The 18,573-nt window shown below is 49.1% G+C and overlaps 1 protein-coding gene across 1 annotated transcript in view; it reads left to right on the top strand.

Annotated features, from left to right (window-relative positions):
* Nucleotides 1-11,319, top strand: part of LOC141104772 (uncharacterized) — a 56,736-nt gene extending 45,417 nt beyond the window's left edge. The window contains exon 9 of the mRNA XM_073594504.1: nt 9,438-11,319. Within this exon, the coding sequence (XP_073450605.1) occupies nt 9,438-10,594 (1,157 nt within the window). The 3' untranslated portion in view covers nt 10,595-11,319. The remainder of the gene's footprint in view (nt 1-9,437) is intronic.
* Nucleotides 11,320-18,573: the final 7,254 nt, after the last annotated feature.

Here is an 18,573-nt window from a genome sequence, read left to right as displayed (position 1 = left end):
TCCTCAATATAACGTCATGTTCCCAACAAATGAGGAGGTGATACTGTACACCATATGAAAGGTCCATCTCCATTCCTCCAATATAATGTCATGTTCCCAACAAATGAGGAGGAGATACTGTACACCATATGAAAGGTCCATCTCCATTCCTCAATATAACGTCATGTTCCCAACAAATGAGGAGGAGATACTGTACACCATATGAAAGGTCCATCTCCATTCCTCAATATAACGTCATGTTCCCAACAAATGAGGAGGAGATACTGTACACCATATGAAAGGTCCATCTCCATTCCTCAATATAACGTCATGTTCCCAACAAATGAGGAGGAGATACTGTACACCGTATGAAAGGTCCATCTCCATTCCTCAATATAACGTCATGTTCCCAACAAATGAGGAGGAGATACTGTACACCGTATGAAAGGTCCATCTCCATTCCTCAATATAATGTCATGTTCCCAACAAATGAGGAGGAGATACTGTACACCATATGAAAGGTCCATCTCCATTCCTCAATATAACATCATGTTCCCAACAAATGAGGAGGAGATACTGTACACCATATGAAAGGTCCATCTCCATTCCTCAATATAACGTCATGTTCCCAACAAATGAGGAGGAGATACTGTACACCGTATGAAAGGTCCATCTCCATTCCTCAATATAACATCATGTTCCCAACAAATGAGGAGGAGATACTGTACACCGTATGAAAGGTCCATCTCCATTCCTCAAGAGGGATGAGCTTTCTGTACGAGTCGAACATGAGTTCAACTCGAACATTGGCTGTTCGATCGTTGGAAGATTATGGGGCGTTCGCGCCAAATTCAGGCGGCGCGTCACGCCCCATAATGCACTGTGTCATCACAGTGCATTGCTGGCTGATGATTGGCCATGCATGCACTATGACCCGCATGCTTTGGCCAATCACAGCACCGTCAGCAAAGAGAGCCATAATTGGCCAAAGGCGGAGTTAGGTCCACGCCCCACACTATATAAGGCCCCCTGCACGTCGGCCCTGTGTACTGTGTTGCTGGCGTTAGATTGAGCAGGCAGTCCGTTTCTGGTGTACAGTTTCTAATCTACTTCAGGCAGGCAGGTGATTCAGTTAGCTACAGTGTATTTAATATATATATATATATGCAGTCAGACTGGTATATATATATATCTACTGCATACAGTTTAGCTAGATCTCCTGCAGACCATTCCTGGTGTACTGTTTCTAATATACTTCAGGCAGGCAGTTGATTCAGTTAGCTGCAGTGTATTTAGTATATATATATATATATATATACATTCCGGCTTTGTATATATATGTATGTATATATATATATATATATATATATATATATATATATATATATATATATATATATATACACTGTATCCTGTGTAGCTAGATCCGACTGAAGGCCATTCCTGGTGTACGTATTCAAATACACTTTCCGGCAGGCAGGCCAGGCAGGTTATTCAGTGATCTGCAGTGCATAAAATATATATACAGTCTCCTACATATATATCCACTGCATTCTAGTTTAGCCAAGCCTATATCTGACTGCAGGCCATTCCTGGTGTACGTTTTCAAATACACTTTCAGGCAGGCAGGCAGGTGATTCAGTGATCTGCAGTGCATTAAATATATATACAGTCTCCTACATATATATCCACTGCATTCTAGTTTAGCCAAGCCTATATCTGACTGCAGGCCATTCCTGGTGTAATTTTTCTAGTAAACTTCAGGTGGTGTTTTGCTAATCCAATTTTACAGCATGTGTGGAAGGCCACCAAGGAAAGGCAGACGCTTACAGGCCACTAAAGGAGGGCAAGTAGACTCTGTGTCTACAGCCAACAGTGCTGGTCGTGGACACATCCTCAGCACGTGGCCGTGGGGCACGCTTGTCCTTTTTTTCGACAGCTGGCCGTGTTGAGCCACAACATGCAGAAGAGTTGTTAGAGTGGATCACAAAGCCGTCCTCATCCTCCTCATCCTCTGTCACAGAGGCTCAGAGAAGTTTAGCTGCCAATGCAGCTGCCAGAGCGGTCTCTTCCATCGGCTCAATGTCATCAGTCACTCCTTCCCTAGCCCCACCTTCATGTCCTGAGGAGTCCCCCAAACTGTTCAACCACAGTGTAGGGTACATGCTGCAGGAGCATGCGCAGCGTTTTGAAGGCTCCGATGATGGTACCCAGGTTGAGGATGAAGGCAGTAACGTGAGCCCAGAGAGAGGGGGTGCCCAAGAAGGACAAGAAACTGGCAGTCATGTCCCCCCAGCTGCAGCATACTGCCAAGTTTGCTCCAGTTGTGAGGAGGAAGGGGATGATGAGGTCACTGACTCTACGTGGGTGCCTGATAGAAGGAAGGAGGAGTCACATCTCCAACGATGCCCTCCAGGGGGCAGCTTAAGGACAGCCAACTGACTGCATCACCCCGCAGAGCTCCGCATGTGCAGGGCGCTGCTGACTCCGCACGTTTTTTCAAAAGTTCTTTGGTGTGGGCCTTTTTTGAAACGTTTGCAGCAGATTGCACCATTGCTGTTTGCAACATATGTCTGAAGCGTATCAAGTGTGGCCAAAACAGCAGCCGCTTGGGCACCACATGCTTGACCAGACATATGTCGACCTCCCATGCAGTCCGTTGGCAACAGCACTTAAAAGACCCACATCAAAGAACAAGGCGGACCTCTCCTTGCTCTTCATCAGCTGGGATCTCCAACCCCACTATACCTTCAGTCCTCTCAGAGACCTGCACTGAGAGGAATGAAGGTGTAGAATTAGGTGTCCCAAGCACTTGCGGCCAATCTGCTATTGCTACACCTACATCCGATTGTAGCAGGCAAATTTCCCTACCCCAGTTGCTAAACCGTCAAAAGAAATTCGGTCCCAGCCATCCACATGCTCAGCAGCTGAATGCTAGTTTGGCTAAATTGCTAGCACTCCAACTGCTGCCTTTTCAGCTGGTAGACTCTGCCCCCTTTCGAGAATTTGTGGAATGTGCTGTACCTCAGTGGCTGGTTCCAAAACACCATTTCTTTTAACGGAAGGCCATTCCGGCTTTCTACCTGCATGTGGAAGGCAATGTTTTGGCCTCGTTGGACAGGGCGTTCAGCAGTAAGGTGTATATTACCGCTGACTCATGGTCCAGCAGGCATGGACAGGGATGTTACCTTTCTTTCACGGCGCACTGGGTGACTCTGCTGGTAGCTGGGAAGGATGCAGGACAGGGTGCAGTATTGTTGGAGCTTGTTCTGCCACCACGCCTCCAAAATGCTGGTAGTGGTGATTCTGACACACCTCTCTCCTCCACCCCCTCCTCTTCCTCCATGGCCTCTTCCTGTGCAGATTTGTCCTCGGAACCAATGGTGCTCTATAGGCGTTCTAGGGGCTACGCAAGCATTCAGGCAAAAAGATGCCATGCGGTGCTTGAGCTGGTCTGCTTGAGGGACAGGAGCCACACTGGGGCAGAGATTCTGTCAGCTCTGCAGGGGCAGGTTTAGAGGTGGTTGACGCCACACCAGCTTCAGCCAGGATTGGTGGTTTGCGACAATGGCACCAACCTCCTCTCCGCCCTCCGACAGGGACACTTGACCCATGTTCCCTGTTTAGCTCACGTCCTTAATTTGGTGGTGCAGCGGTTCTTGTGCCGGTACCCGGGCTTACAGGATTTCCTGAGGCAGGCAAGAAAAGTCTGTGGTCATTTCCAACGGTCGTACAATGCCAGTGCTCGGCTGGCTGACCTTCAAAAGGAATGCAACCTGCCCAAGAACCGCCTCATCTGTGACATGCCCACCAGGTGGAATTCAACGTTGGCCATGCTGCAGCGGCTGCACATGCAGCAGAGGGCCATCAATGAGTACCTATGCGACTATGGCACCAGGACAGGGTCAGGGGAACTTGTTTTTTTTTTGCCACGCCAGTGGCTAATGATCAAGGATGCATGCACTGTCCTGTCACCATTTGAGGAGGCCACGAGGATGGTGAGCAGTGACAGTGCATGCATCAGTGATACTGTCCCTCTTGTCCACCTGTTGGAGCACACGCTGCGTGGAATAATGGACAGGGCACTTGAGGCAGAACAGAGGGAGGAAGAGGAGGACTTCCTTACCTCTCAAGGCCCCCTTTATCCAGACAGTATTCCTGCAGGCCCACCTATCACACAGGAAGAGGACGAGGAGGAGGAGGATTGTGTCAGTATGGAGGTGGAGCCTGGCACTCAGCATCAGCAGCAGTCTTTCAGAGATCGTTTTCAGTCCCCAGAAACACATGGACTTGTACGTGGCTGGGAGGAGGTGGCTGCGGATCATGTCGTCCTTAGTGACCCAGAGGACTCCGGACCGAATGCCTCAGCAAACCTACGCTGCATGGCCTCCCCGATCCTGCAAAGCCTGGGAAAGGACCCTCGGATTCGTGTTATCAAGGAGAGGAATCAGTACTGGCTGGCAACCCTTCTTGATCCACGCTACAAGGGTAAGGTTGCGGAACTTATCCAGCCTTCGCAGAGGGAGCAGAGGATGAAACCTCTTCGGGAGGCCTTGCAGAAAGGTTTGTGCAATGCGTTTCTAGAGCCTGGGAGGTTACAATTTCCTGGTCCTCCTGGACAACGTGTTGCTGAGGCTTTGGTCAGTCACAGAAGGAGCGGTGGAGAAGGTGGCCGTCTGACCTATGCGTTCAGACAATTTTTTAGTCCGCAGCCCCAAGGTTTGAGCGGTTCCAGCAACCATTGCTAGCGTCTGATTTACATGGTGCAGGAATACCTAGGGGCAGGATAGGACCTGGGTTACTGGGTCTTGAGGATGGATCACTGGCCAGAGCTTGTACAGTATGCAATTGAGCTACTGGCCTGTCCTGCATCCAGCGACTAAGCTTCTAAGAACATTTTTTGGTTCTGGGCACCAGCACCAGTGCCTGAAGCCCAATTTTCTGCCCTTGTTGAACAGGGGCGTGTAATTACAATGTTTGCTGTAATATTTCACAGCAGGGCTCGTTCCTGTGCTCAACAAGAGTATCTGTGAGGCTTTACAGTGTTGTGTCACCACCTCCGCCGCCAAAGGCCCAATTTTTCTGCCCTGTTTAACAGGGTCGCGTAATTACAATTTTTGATCTAATATTTCACAGCAGGGCTCGCTGCAGCGCCCACCAAGAATAACTGTGAGGGCTTACAGTATTCTTGTACCACCAACACCTGAGGCCCAATTTTCTGCAAAGTATATACGCAGGACATATAGTATATAGAGGCGGTCCCCTACTTTCAAACATCCGACTTACAAACGATTCCTACTTACAAACGGAGGGAGACAACAGGAAGTGAGATGAAATCTACCCCTAGGAAAGGAAATTCTCTGCTGTAAGAGTTCATATGGGGAAAATGTGTTTCCTCCACTGATGCTTTATCACCAATCCTTGTTTCCCTAATAACCCCCAATTTTCAAAATCCAATTGTCATTGGGACAGAAAGTGAGGTGAAATCTTCTGAAGAGGAGCACAGACAGCAAAACAAATGTCACAGGGGTGATAACCCTTCCCTATGTTATCCAAAAAGCTTTAAAATAGATTTTTTGGCTGGAGCTACACTTTAAAAATGTACCAGTTCCAAATTACAAACAGATTCAACTTAAGAACAAACCTACAGTCCCTGTCTTGTTTGCACCGCCTGTATACTGCTGTTCAGAGTATATAGGGCCTGGGGGCCCAACGCCTTTCCTTTTTTAATTTGGATGCGGGGTTCCCCTTAATATCCATACAAGACCCAAAGGGCATGGTAATGGACTGGGGGGTGCCCAATGCCGTTTGTCTCACGGATTTTCATCCATATTTCCAGGACCCGACATTACATTAACCACCTCAATACAGTGCATTTTCGCTCCCCCTTCCTGCCCAAGCCATTTTTCAGCGCTGTCACATTTTGAATGACAATTGCTCAGTCATACAACACTGTACCCAAATAAAATTGTTATCATTTTTTCCCCACAAATAGAGCTTTCTTTTAGTGGTATTTGATCACCTCTGCGGTTTTTATTTTTTGCGCTATAAACAAAAGAAGAGTGACAAGTTTACAAAAAAAAACACAATAATTTTTACCTTTTGCGATAATAAATATCCAATTTTTTTTTCTTTAAAACAAATTTTTTCTCAGTTTAGGCCGATATGTATTCTTGTACATATTTTTGGTAAAAAAAAATCGCAATAAGCGTATATAGATTGGTTTGCGCAAAAGTTATAGCGTCTACAAAATAGGGGATAGATTTATAACATTTTTATTTTTTTATATTCTTTTACTAGTAATGGCTGCGATCTGCGATTCTTATTGTGACTGCGATATTGCGGCGGACACATCGGACACTTTTGACACATATTTGGGACCATTCACATTTATACAGCGATCCGTGCTATAAAAATGCATTGATTACTGTATAAATGTGACAGGCAGGGAAGGGGTTAACACTAGGTGGTGATCGAGGGGTTAACTGTGTTGCTAGGGAGTGATTTTAACTGTAGGGGGTGGGGACTCACTAGGGGAGGAGACCGATCGGTGTGCCTCTGTACTGGGAACACACCATCGGTCTCCTCTCCTCTGACAGGACCGTGGATCTGTGTGTTTACACACACAGATCCACGGTCCTGCTGTGTTACCGGTAATCGCGGGTGCCCGGCGGACATCGCGGCCGCCGGCACGCGCACCGGGCGCCCAGTGACACGGCGGGCGCGCGCCCCCTGGTGGGCTGGGAAAGCGAGGCCGTCATATGACGCCCGCCCGCCCGCCACGAGAGCTGCGCCGCCTGGCCGTCAATTGACGGCCGGCGGTCAGCAAGCAGTTAAAGCCGCAAGCAGTTTTAAATGACTTTTTTTCCTTTAGAAATGTCATTTTGTGCAGGGACTGTTCTAAGCACGGGAAACATGCGCCACTTTACAGGCATACTATAGACACCCCCAGGTACAATATTTAAAGGAATATTTCACTTTTATTTTTTCACTTTAAGCATCATTAAAATCACTGCTCCCGAAAAAACAGCCGTTTTTAAAACTTTCTTTTGCATTGATACATGTCCCTTGGGGCAGGACACGGGTCCCCAAACACTTTTTAAGACAATACCATGCAAATTAGCCTTTAAAATCAGCACTTTTGATTTCTCACGTTCGAGTCCCATAAACTTTAATGGTGTTCGAATGTTCGCGCAAACTTTCGGTCCGCTCGCATGTTCTGGATGGGAACCGACCCAGGGGTGTTCGGCTCATCCCTATTCCTCAATATAATGTCATGTTCCCAACAAATGAGGAGGAGATACTGTACACCATATGAAAGGTCCATCTCCATTCCTCCAATATAACGTCATGTTCCCAACAAATGAGGAGGAGATACTGTACACCATATGAAAGGTCCATCTCCATTCCTCAATATAACGTCATGTTCCCAACAAATGAGGAGGAGATACTGTACACCATATGAAAGGTCCATCTCCATTCCTCAATATAATGTCATGTTCCCAACAAATGAGGAGGAGATACTGTACACCGTATGAAAGGTCCATCTCCATTCCTCAATATAATGTCATGTTCCCAACAAATGATTAGGAGATACTGTACACCATATGAAAGGTCCATCTCCATTCCTCAATATAACGTCATGTTCCCAACAAATGAGGAGGAGATACGGTACACCATATGAAAGGTCCATCTCCATTCCTCCAACATAATGTCATGTTCCCATCAAATGAGGAGGACATACTGTACATCATAGTCCATCTCCATTCCTCAATATAATGTCATGTTCCCAACAAATGAGGAAAAGATTCTGTACACCATATGAAAGGTCCATCTCCATTCCTCAATATAATGTCATGTTCCCAACAAATGAGGAGGAGATACTGTACACCATATGAAAGGTCCATCTCCATTCCTCCAATGTAACGTCATGTTCCCAACAAATGAGGAGGAGATACTGTACACCATATGAAAGGTCCATCTCCATTCCTCCAATATAATGTCATGTTCCCAACAAATGAGGAGATACTGTACACCATATGAAAGGTCCATCTCCATTCCTCCAATGTAACGTCATGTTCCCAACAAATGAGGTGGAGATACTGTACACCATATGAAAATTCCATCTTCATTCCTCCAATATAACGTCATGTTCCCAACAAATGAGGAGGAGATACTGTACACCATATGAAAGGTCCATCTCCATTCCTCCAATGTAACGTCATGTTCCCAACAAATGAGGTGGAGATACTGTACACCATATGAAAGCTCCATCTCCATTCCTCAATATAATGTCATGTTCCCAACAAATGAGGAGGAGATACTGTACACCATATGAAAGGTCCATCTCCATTCCTCAATATAATGTCACGTTCCCAACAAATGAGGAGGAGATACTGTACACCATATGAAAGGTCCATCTCCATTCCTCAATATAATGTCATGTTCCCAACAAATGAGGAGGAGATACTGTACACCATATGAAAGGTCCATCTCCATTCCTCAATATAATGTCATGTTCCCAACAAATGAGGAGGAGATACTGTACATCATATGAAAGGTCCATCTCCATTCCTCAATATAATGTCATGTTCCCAACAAATGAGGAGGAGATACTGTACACCATATGAAAGGTCCATCTCCATTCCTCAATATAATGTCATGTGCCCAACAAATGATGAGGAGATACTGTACACCATATGAAAGGTCCATCTCCATTCCTCCAATATAATGTCATGTTCCCAACAAATGAGGAGGAGATACTGTACACCATATGAAAGGTCCATCTCCATTCCTCAATATAACGTCATGTTCCCAACCAATGAGGAGGAGATACTGTACACCATATGAAAGGTCCATCTCCATTCCTCAATATAATGTCATGTTCCCAACAAATGAGGAGGAGATACTGTACACCATATGAAAGGTCCATCTCCATTCCTCAATATAATGTCACGTTCCCAACAAATGAGGAGGAGATACTGTACACCATATGAAAGGTCCATCTCCATTCCTCAATATAATGTCATGTTCCCAACAAATGAGGAGGAGATACTGTACATCATATGAAAGGTCCATCTCCATTCCTCAATATAATGTCATGTTCCCAACAAATGAGGAGGAGATACTGTACACCATATGAAAGGTCCATCTCCATTCCTCAATATAATGTCACGTTCCCAACAAATGAGGAGGAGATACTGTACACCATATGAAAGGTCCATCTCCATTCCTCAATATAATGTCATGTTCCCAACAAATGAGGAGGAGATACTGTACATCATATGAAAGGTCCATCTCCATTCCTCAATATAATGTCATGTTCCCAACAAATGATGAGGAGATACTGTACACCATATGAAAGGTCCATCTCCATTCCTCAGATCTATGTTGCACGGTTGCGAACAATTGAAATATGTTTGAGTATGATAAATAATAATAATATTTCTTTCTAACAGATGAATGTGATGTTGGGAGTTCCTCAGAGTGGTCTCAGGTTTCATCTGATTATGACGGAGAAGAATATGGATCCAAAACAAAATCTCGGGGAGTGAAGACATATTTGTGCCCGGAGTGCGGTCAAGGTTTTAAAGAGAAAAGTAATCTGCAAAGACACATGAGAGTTCACACCGGTGTGTCTTTTCCCTGTAAAGAGTGCGGGAAATGTTTTTCACGGAGTGATAGACTCACGGAACACCTAAGGAACCACACCGGGGAACAGCTGCATACGTGTACAAAGTGTGGGAAAAGTTTTTCAGGGAAATATAGACTCATCAGACACCTGAAGATCCACACAGATGATAACCTGCATCCCTGTCCAGACTGCGGCCAGAGCTCCAATCAGAAAGACGGCCTTTGCAGCCATCAGAAAATTCACATGGTGATGAGTTCCCATTCATGTTCGGAGTGCGGGATTTCTTTTGATACTCTATCTGAACTTACCATACACCAGAGAGCCCACGCCGGTAAGGAGATCTTTCCCTGCTCCGAGTGCGGGAAAGTGTGTGGAAGTAAATCCCATCTTATTATCCACCAGAGAAATCACACCGGTGTGAAGCCCTATTCATGCTCCCAATGCCAGAAAGGGTTCGTAGTAATGTCAGAACTTGTCATTCACCAAAGAAGTCACACCGGCGAGCTGCCGTTTTCATGCCCAGAGTGCGGGAAAGGTTTCACACGACACGGGAACCTCACTAATCACATGAAAGTCCACATTCAGGAGAAGCCGTTCTCCTGCCCGGAGTGCGACAGATCCTTCAAACGGAAAAGTGAATTTGCTATGCACCTGAACGATCACACGGGGGATCACCCTTTCTCATGCTCAGTGTGCGGGAAAGGTTTCTCTCATAAAGGAAAGCTTCATGTACACGAGAGAACTCACACGGGCTTCAAACGACAGGTGAACTTAACTAATGACAAGAAAGTCCATACTGGGAAAAAGCGGTTCTTCTGTCCGGAGTGCGAGAAATCCTTCACCCGGAAAAATGAGCTTGTTATGCATCTGAGCGTCCACACGGGGGATTATCGTTTTCATTGTTCAGTGTGCGGGAAAGGCTTCTCTCATAGAGGAAAACTTAACGTTCACGAGAGAACGCACAAGCGTGAACGACCTTAAACCTGTTCAGAGGGCGGAGAAACCTACCTGGAAAATGTACATTTCCTTCAACATCTAATTAATGACACAACGGGTGAGGGGGCGAGTCGTGGGCAGGATCTGACACCTAGCGTATACATTGCATTCCCCCAGCACCATCGATCCCAAGACCCGTTCTCATCCGGTTACTAAACTATGGAGTAACCACCATGTAGGATGTCACAAGTCGGATGGTTATGACAAGGATCCCACTTTGATCCGACTTCAATGATATTCAATGGGCTGAAAACGGACCCAAGTTGGACCAAAGTAGTTCAGGAACCTTTTTTTCAAAGTTGGACCGACTTGTGTCGGACCAGTTAAGACGGCTCTCACAGGGAACCCTTGATTTTGTACACGTCCTGGGACATGTGCTCCCAAAAGTCAGAGCGTATATATCTCACCAGTGTTAACAAGGCCTTAATGTTCTCAACCAAATACATAATAAGGCCTGAACCGGATTCCCTGTCTTCCGTTCACCTTCCCGGTGGAACTCAAAACCGGGGGGGGGGGGAGTATGCTCTGATATCTTCAACATTTATGCTATGGACCACTACGTTGTGTTTTTTAAATTGTTTTTCTTTTTGTTGTAGATTGTAAGTTGTCACAAGTGACCTCCCCCTGCGTGGGTTGTGTCATTTGGAGTATGTACTAACCGTATTCCTCTTAAAACCTCAATAAAAAAAATGATTTATAAAAGAAAAAAATGCTCTGGGATGAACTCAAGGGTATATACGGGAGAAAAAGAACCAGACACTCAAGGGGTTAACTGAAATGTGATCTGGATTGATAAGATGTAGAAAAGGGGTCTCCAGATTTTTTAAACAAAGGTCCAGTTTGCTGTCCTTCGGACTTTAGGAGGGCCGGGTTGTGGCCAGTGGGAGTAGAAAATGTCCCAATGTCAGTGGGAAAAAAATAATGCCTCGTTGTTTGTTTCAGTGAGGGTAATTGCGCCCCATTATTGGTGTAAGTGGAAGGAATTGTGCCCCATCGTTGATGTAATTGGGCTCCATCGTTGGTGTCATTGAGAGGAATTGTGCCCCATCGTTGATGTCATTGGGCTCCATCATTGGTGTCATTGAGAGGAATTGTGCCCCATCGTTGATGTCATTGGGCTCCATCGTTGGTGTCATCGAGAGAAGTTGTGCCCCATCGTTGATGTCATTGGGCTCCATCGTTGGTGTAATTGAGAAAAGTTGTGCCCCATCATTGATGTTATTGGGCTCCATCGTTGGTGTCATTGAGAGGAGTTGTGCCCCATCGTTGATGTCATTGGGCTCCATCGTTGGCAGGGCCGGGCTGGCCTACCGGGATACCGGGAAATTTCCCGGTAGGCTGTCTGCCCTGGGGTTGCTTTGATCTGTGGCTGCGCTCCCCTCCTTCCCTCCCTCTCTCCTCCTTTTTTTGTGTGTAACATACAGCGGGCATCTCCCACTGTGTGTGACGGAGCTGGGTCTTGGTTCGGCGGCGCTGTAACAAGGTCCTGCCACCTAGGCCGTCGTCTCATGTGATAGGCGGAACACTGATTCAATCAGTGTTCCATCCATTCTAGACTATCACACGAGACGGCCTAGGAGGCGGGCCCTTGTTACAGCGCAGCCGCCGAACACAGACCCAGCTCCGTCACACACAGCGGGAGATGCCCGCTGTGTGAGTGATCCAGCCTGGCAATGGTGAGTTTGATGGGCAGTGAGGCTGCATACATGGACACGGTGAGGCTGCATACATGGCATGGCGAGGCTGCATACATGGGCACGGCGAGGCTACATACATAGGCATGGCGAGGCTGCATATATGGGCATGGCACGGCTGCATACATGGGCACGGCAAGGCTGCATACATGGGCACGGTGATGCTGCATACATGGGCATGGTGAGGCTGTATACATGGGCACAGTGAGGCTGCATACATGGTCAGTGAGGCTGCATATATGGGCACAGTGAGGCTGCATTCATCGGCACAGTGAGGCTGCATACAAGGGGACGGTGAGGCTGCATTCATGGGCACAGTGAGGCTGCATACATGGGCACAGCAAGGCTGCATTCATGGGCACAGTGAGGCTGCATACATGGGCATGGTGAGGCTGCATACATGGGCATGGTGAGGCTGCATACATGGGCACAGCGAGGCTGCATTCATGGGCACAGCGAGGCTCCATACATGGTTAGTGAGGCTGCATACATGGGCATGGTGAGGCTGCATTCATGGGGACAGTGAGGCTGCATATATGGTCAGTGAGGCTGCTTACATGGGCATGCTGAGGCTGCATTCATGGGCATAGTGAGGCTGCATATATGGTCAGTGAGGCTGCATACATGGGCACGATGTGGCTGCATTCATGGGCACAGTGAGGCTGCATTCATGGGCACAGTGAGGCTGCATACATGGGCACAGTGAGGCTGCATACATGGTTAATGAGGCTGCATTCATGGGCACAGTGAGGTGCATACATGGTCAGTGAGGCTACATACATGGGCACAGTGAGGCTGCATACATGGTCAGTAAGGCTGCATACATGGTTAGTGAGGCTGCATACATGGGCATGGTGAGGCTGCATTCATGGGCACAGTGAGGCTGCATATATGGTCAGTGAGGCTGCATACATGGGCACCATGAGGCTGCATTCATGGGCACAGTGAGGCTGCATTCATGGGCACAGTGAGGCTGCATACATGGTCAATGAGGCTGCATTCATGGGCATAGTGAGGTGCATACATAGTCAGTGAGGCTGCATACATGGGCACAGTGAGGCTGCATACATGGTCAGTGAGTTTGCATTCATGGCCACAGTGAGGCTGCATACATGGGCATGGTGAGGCTGCATTCATGGGCACAGTGAGGCTGCATACATGGGCACAGCGAGGCTGCATTCATGGGCACAGTGAGGGTGCATACATGGGCATGGTGAGGCTGCATTCATGGGCACAGTGAGGCTGCATATATGGTCAATGAGGCTGCATTCATGGGCACAGTGAGGTGCATACATGGTCAGTGAGGCTGCATACATGGGCACAGTGAGGCTGCATACATGGTCAGTGAGGCTGCATTCATGGGCACAGTGAGGCTGCATACATGGTTAGCGAGGCTGAATACATGGGCATGGTGAGGCTGCATTCATGGGCACAGTGAGGCTGCATATATGGTCAGTGAGGCTGCATACATGGGCACAGTGAGGCTGCATATATGGTCAGTGAGGCTGCATACATGGGCATGATGAGGCTGCATTCATGGGCACAGTGGGGCTGCATTCATGGGCACCGTGAGGCTGCATACATAGTCAGTAAGGCTGCATACATGGGCACAGTGAGGCTGCATACATGGTCAGTGAGGCTGCATTCATGGGCACGGTGAGGCTGCATACATGGGCACGGTGATGCTGCATACATGGGCATGGTGAGGCTGCATACATGGGCACAGTGAGGCTGCATACATGGTCAGTGAGGCTGCATATATGGGCACAGTGAGGCCGCATTCATGGGCACAGTGAGGCCGCATTCATGGGCACAGTGAGGCTGCATACATGGGCATGGTGAGGCTGCATTCATGGGCACGGTGAGGCTGCATTCATGGGCACAGTGAGGTGCATACATGGTCAGTGAGGCTGCATACATGGGCATGGTGAGGCTGCATACATGGGCACAGTGAGGCTGCATACATGGGCACAGTGAGGCTGCATACATGGGCACGGTGAGGCTGCATACATGGGCACGGCTAGGCTGCATTCATGGGCACAGCGAGGCTGCATTCATGGGCACAGTGAGGCTACATACATGGTTAGTGAGGCTGCATACATGGGCATGGTGAGGCTGCATTCATGGGCACAGTGAGGCTGCATATATGGTCAGTGAGGCTGCATACATGGTCAGTGAGGCTGCTTACATGGGCACGGTGAGGCTGCATTCATGGGCACAGTAAGGCAGCATATATGGTCAGTGAGGCTGCATACATGGTCAGTGAGGCTACTTACATGGGCACGATGAGGCTGCATTCATTGGCACAGTGAAGCTGCATTCATGGGCACAGTGAGGCTGCATACATGGGCACAGTGAGTCTGCATACATGGTCAATGAGGCTGCATTCATGGGCACAGTGAGGTGCATACATAGTCAGTGAGGCTGCATTCATGGGCACAGTGTGGCTGCATACATGGTTAGTGAGGCTGCATACATGGGCATGGTGAGGCTGCATTCATGGGCACAGTGAGGCTGCATACATGGGCGTGGTGAGGCTGCATTCATGGGCACAGTGAGGCTGCATATATGGTCAGTGAGGCTGCATACATGGGCAAAATGAGGCTGCATTCATGGGCACAGTGAGGCTGCATTCATGGGCACAGTGAGGCTGCATACATGGGCACAGTGAGGCTGCATACATTGTCAGTGAGGCTGCATACATGGGCACAGTGATGCTGCATTCATGGGCACGGTGAGGCTGCATTCATGGGCACGGTGAGGCTGCATACATGGGCACGGTGAGGCTGCATACATGGGGATAGTGAGGCTGCATACATGGGCACAGTGAGGCTGCATACATAGTCAGTAAGGCTGCATACATGGGCACAGTGAGGCTGCATACATGGTCAGTGAGGCTGCATTCATGGGCACAGTGAGGCTGCATACAAGGTTAGCGAGGCTGAATACATAGGCATGGTGAGGCTGCATTCATGGGCACAATGAGGCTGCATATATGGTCAGTGAGGCTGCATACATGGGCACAGTGAGGCTGCATATATGGTCAGTGAGGCTGCATACATGGGCATGATGAGGCTGCATTCATGGGCACAGTGGGGCTGCATTCATGGGCACCGTGAGGCTGCATACATGGGCACAGTGAGGCTGCATACATAGTCAGAAAGGCTGCATACATGGGCACAGTGAGGCTGCATACATGGTCAGTGAGGCTGCATTCATGGGCACGGTGAGGCTGCATACATGGGCACGGTGATGCTGCATACATGGGCATGGTGAGGCTGCATACATGGGCACAGTGAGGCTGCATACATGGTCAGTGAGGCTGCATATATGGGCACAGTGAGGCCGCATTCATGGGCACAGTGAGGCCGCATTCATGGGCACAGTGAGGCTGCATACATGGGCATGGTGAGGCTGCATTCATGGGCACGGTGAGGCTGCATTCATGGGCACAGTGAGGTGCATACATGGTCAGTGAGGCTGCATACATGGGCATGGTGAGGCTGCATACATGGGCACAGTGAGGCTGCATACATGGGCACAGTGAGGCTGCATACATGGGCACGGCTAGGCTGCATTCATGGGCACAGCGAGGCTGCATTCATGGGCACAGTGAGGCTGCATACATGGTTAGTGAGGCTGCATACATGGGCATGGTGAGGCTGCATTCATGGGCACAGTGAGGCTGCATATATGGTCAGTGAGGCTGCATACATGGTCAGTGAGGCTGCTTACATGGGCACGGTGAGGCTGCATTCATGGGCACAGTAAGGCAGCATATATGGTCAGTGAGGCTGCATACATGGTCAGTGAGGCTACTTACATGGGCACGATGAGGCTGCATTCATGGGCACAGTGAAGCTGCATTCATGGGCACAGTGAGGCTGCATACATGGGCACAGTGAGTCTGCATACATGGTCAATGAGGCTGCATTCATGGGCACAGTGAGGTGCATACATAGTCAGTGAGGCTGCATTCATGGGCACAGTGTGGCTGCATACATGGTTAGTGAGGCTGCATACATGGGCATGGTGAGGCTGCATTCATGGGCACAGTGAGGCTGCATATATGGTCAGTGAGGCTGCATACATGGGCAAAATGAGGCTGCATTCATGGGCACAGTGAGGCTACATTCATGGGCACAGTGAGGCTGCATACATGGGCACAGTGAGGCTGCATACATTGTCAGTGAGGCTGCATACATGGGCACAGTGAGGCTGCATACATTGTCAGTGAGGCTGCATACATGGGCACAGTGATGCTGCATTCATGGGCACGGTGAGGCTGCATTCATGGGCACGGTGAGGCTGCATACATGGGCACGGTGAGGCTGCATACATGGGGATAGTGAGGCTGCATACATGGGCACAGTGAGGCTGCATACATAGTCAGTAAGGCTGCATACATGGGCACAGTGAGGCTGCATACATGGTCAGTGAGGCTGCATTCATGGGCACGGTGAGGCTGCATACATGGGCACGGTGATGCTGCATACATGGGCATGGTGAGGCTGCATACATGGGCACAGTGAGGCTGCATACATGGTCAGTGAGGCTGCATATATGGGCACAGTGAGGCTGCATTCATGGGCACAGTGAGGCCGCATTCATGGGCACAGTGAGGCTGCATACATGGGCATGGTGAGGCTGCATTCATGGGCATGGTGAGGCTGCATTCATGGGCACAGTGAGGTGCATACATGGTCAGTGAGGCTGCATACATGGGCATGGTGAGGCTGCATACATGGGCACAGTGAGGCTGCATACATGGGCACAGTGAGGCTGCATACATGGGCACGGTGAGGCTGCATACATGGGCACGGCTAGGCTGCATTCATGGGCACAGCGAGGCTGCATTCATGGGCACAGTGAGGCTGCATACATGGGCATGGTGAGGCTGCATTCATGGGCACAGTGAGGCTGCATATATGGTCAGTGAGGCTGCATACATGGTCAGTGAGGCTGCTTACATGGGCACGGTGAGGCTGCATTCATGGGCACAGTAAGGCAGCATATATGGTCAGTGAGGCTGCATACATGGTCAGTGAGGCTACTTACATGGGCACGATGAGGCTGCATTCATGGGCACAGTGAGGCTGCATTCATGGGCACAGTGAGGCTGCATTCATGGGCACAGTGAGGCTGCATACATGGGCACAGTGAGTCTGCATACATGGTCAATGAGGCTGCATTCATGGGCACAGTGAGGTGCATACATAGTCAGTGAGGCTGCATTCATGGGCACAGTGTGGCTGCATACATGGTTAGTGAGGCTGCATACATGGGCATGGTGAGGCTGCATTCATGGGCACAGTGAGGCTGCATATATGGTCAGTGAGGCTGCATACATGGGCGTGGTGAGGTTGCATTCATGGGCACAGTGAGGCTGCATATATGGTCAGTGAGGCTGCATACATGGGCACAATGAGGCTGCATTCATGGGCACAGTGAGGCTGCATTCATGGGCACAGTGAGGCTGCATACATGGGCACAGTGAGGCTGCATACATGGTCAGTGAGGCTGCATACATGGGCACAGTGATGCTGCATTCATGGGCACGGTGAGGCTGCATTCATGGGCACGGTGAGGCTGCATACATGGGCACGGTGAGGCTGCATACATGGGGATAGTGAGGCTGCATACATGGGCACAGTGAGGCTGCATACATGGTCAGTGAGGCTGCATCCATGGGCACAGTCAGGCTGCATTCATGGGCACAGTGAGGCTGCATACATGGGCACAGTGAGTCTGCATACATGGTCAATGAGGCTGCATTAATGGGCACAGTGAGGTGCATACATAGTCAGTGAGGCTGCATTCATGGGCACAGTGTGGCTGCATACATGGTTAGTGAGGCTGCATACATGGGCATGGTGAGGCTGCATTCATGGGCACAGTGAGGCTGCATATATGGTCAGTGAGGCTGCATACATGGGCGTGGTGAGGCTGCATTCATGGGCACAGTGAGGCTGCATATATGGTCAGTGAGGCTGCATACATGGGCACAATGAGGCTGCATTCATGGGCACAGTGAGGCTGCATTCATGGGCACAGTGAGGCTGCATACATGGGCACAGTGAGGCTGCATACATGGTCAGTGAGGCTGCATACATGGGCACAGTGATGCTGCATTCATGGGCACGGTGAGGCTGCATACATGGGCACGGTGAGGCTGCATACATGGGGATAGTGAGGCTGCATACATGGGCACAGTGAGGCTGCATACATGGTCAGTGAGGCTGCATACATGGTCAGTGAGGCTGCATATAT

Source organism: Aquarana catesbeiana, linkage group LG08, assembly GCF_042186555.1.
Source record: "Aquarana catesbeiana isolate 2022-GZ linkage group LG08, ASM4218655v1, whole genome shotgun sequence".
NCBI lineage: Eukaryota > Metazoa > Chordata > Amphibia > Anura > Ranidae > Aquarana > Aquarana catesbeiana.
Note: the sequence above shows the minus strand (reverse complement) of the source record. Positions and strands in the feature narration are given on the sequence as shown.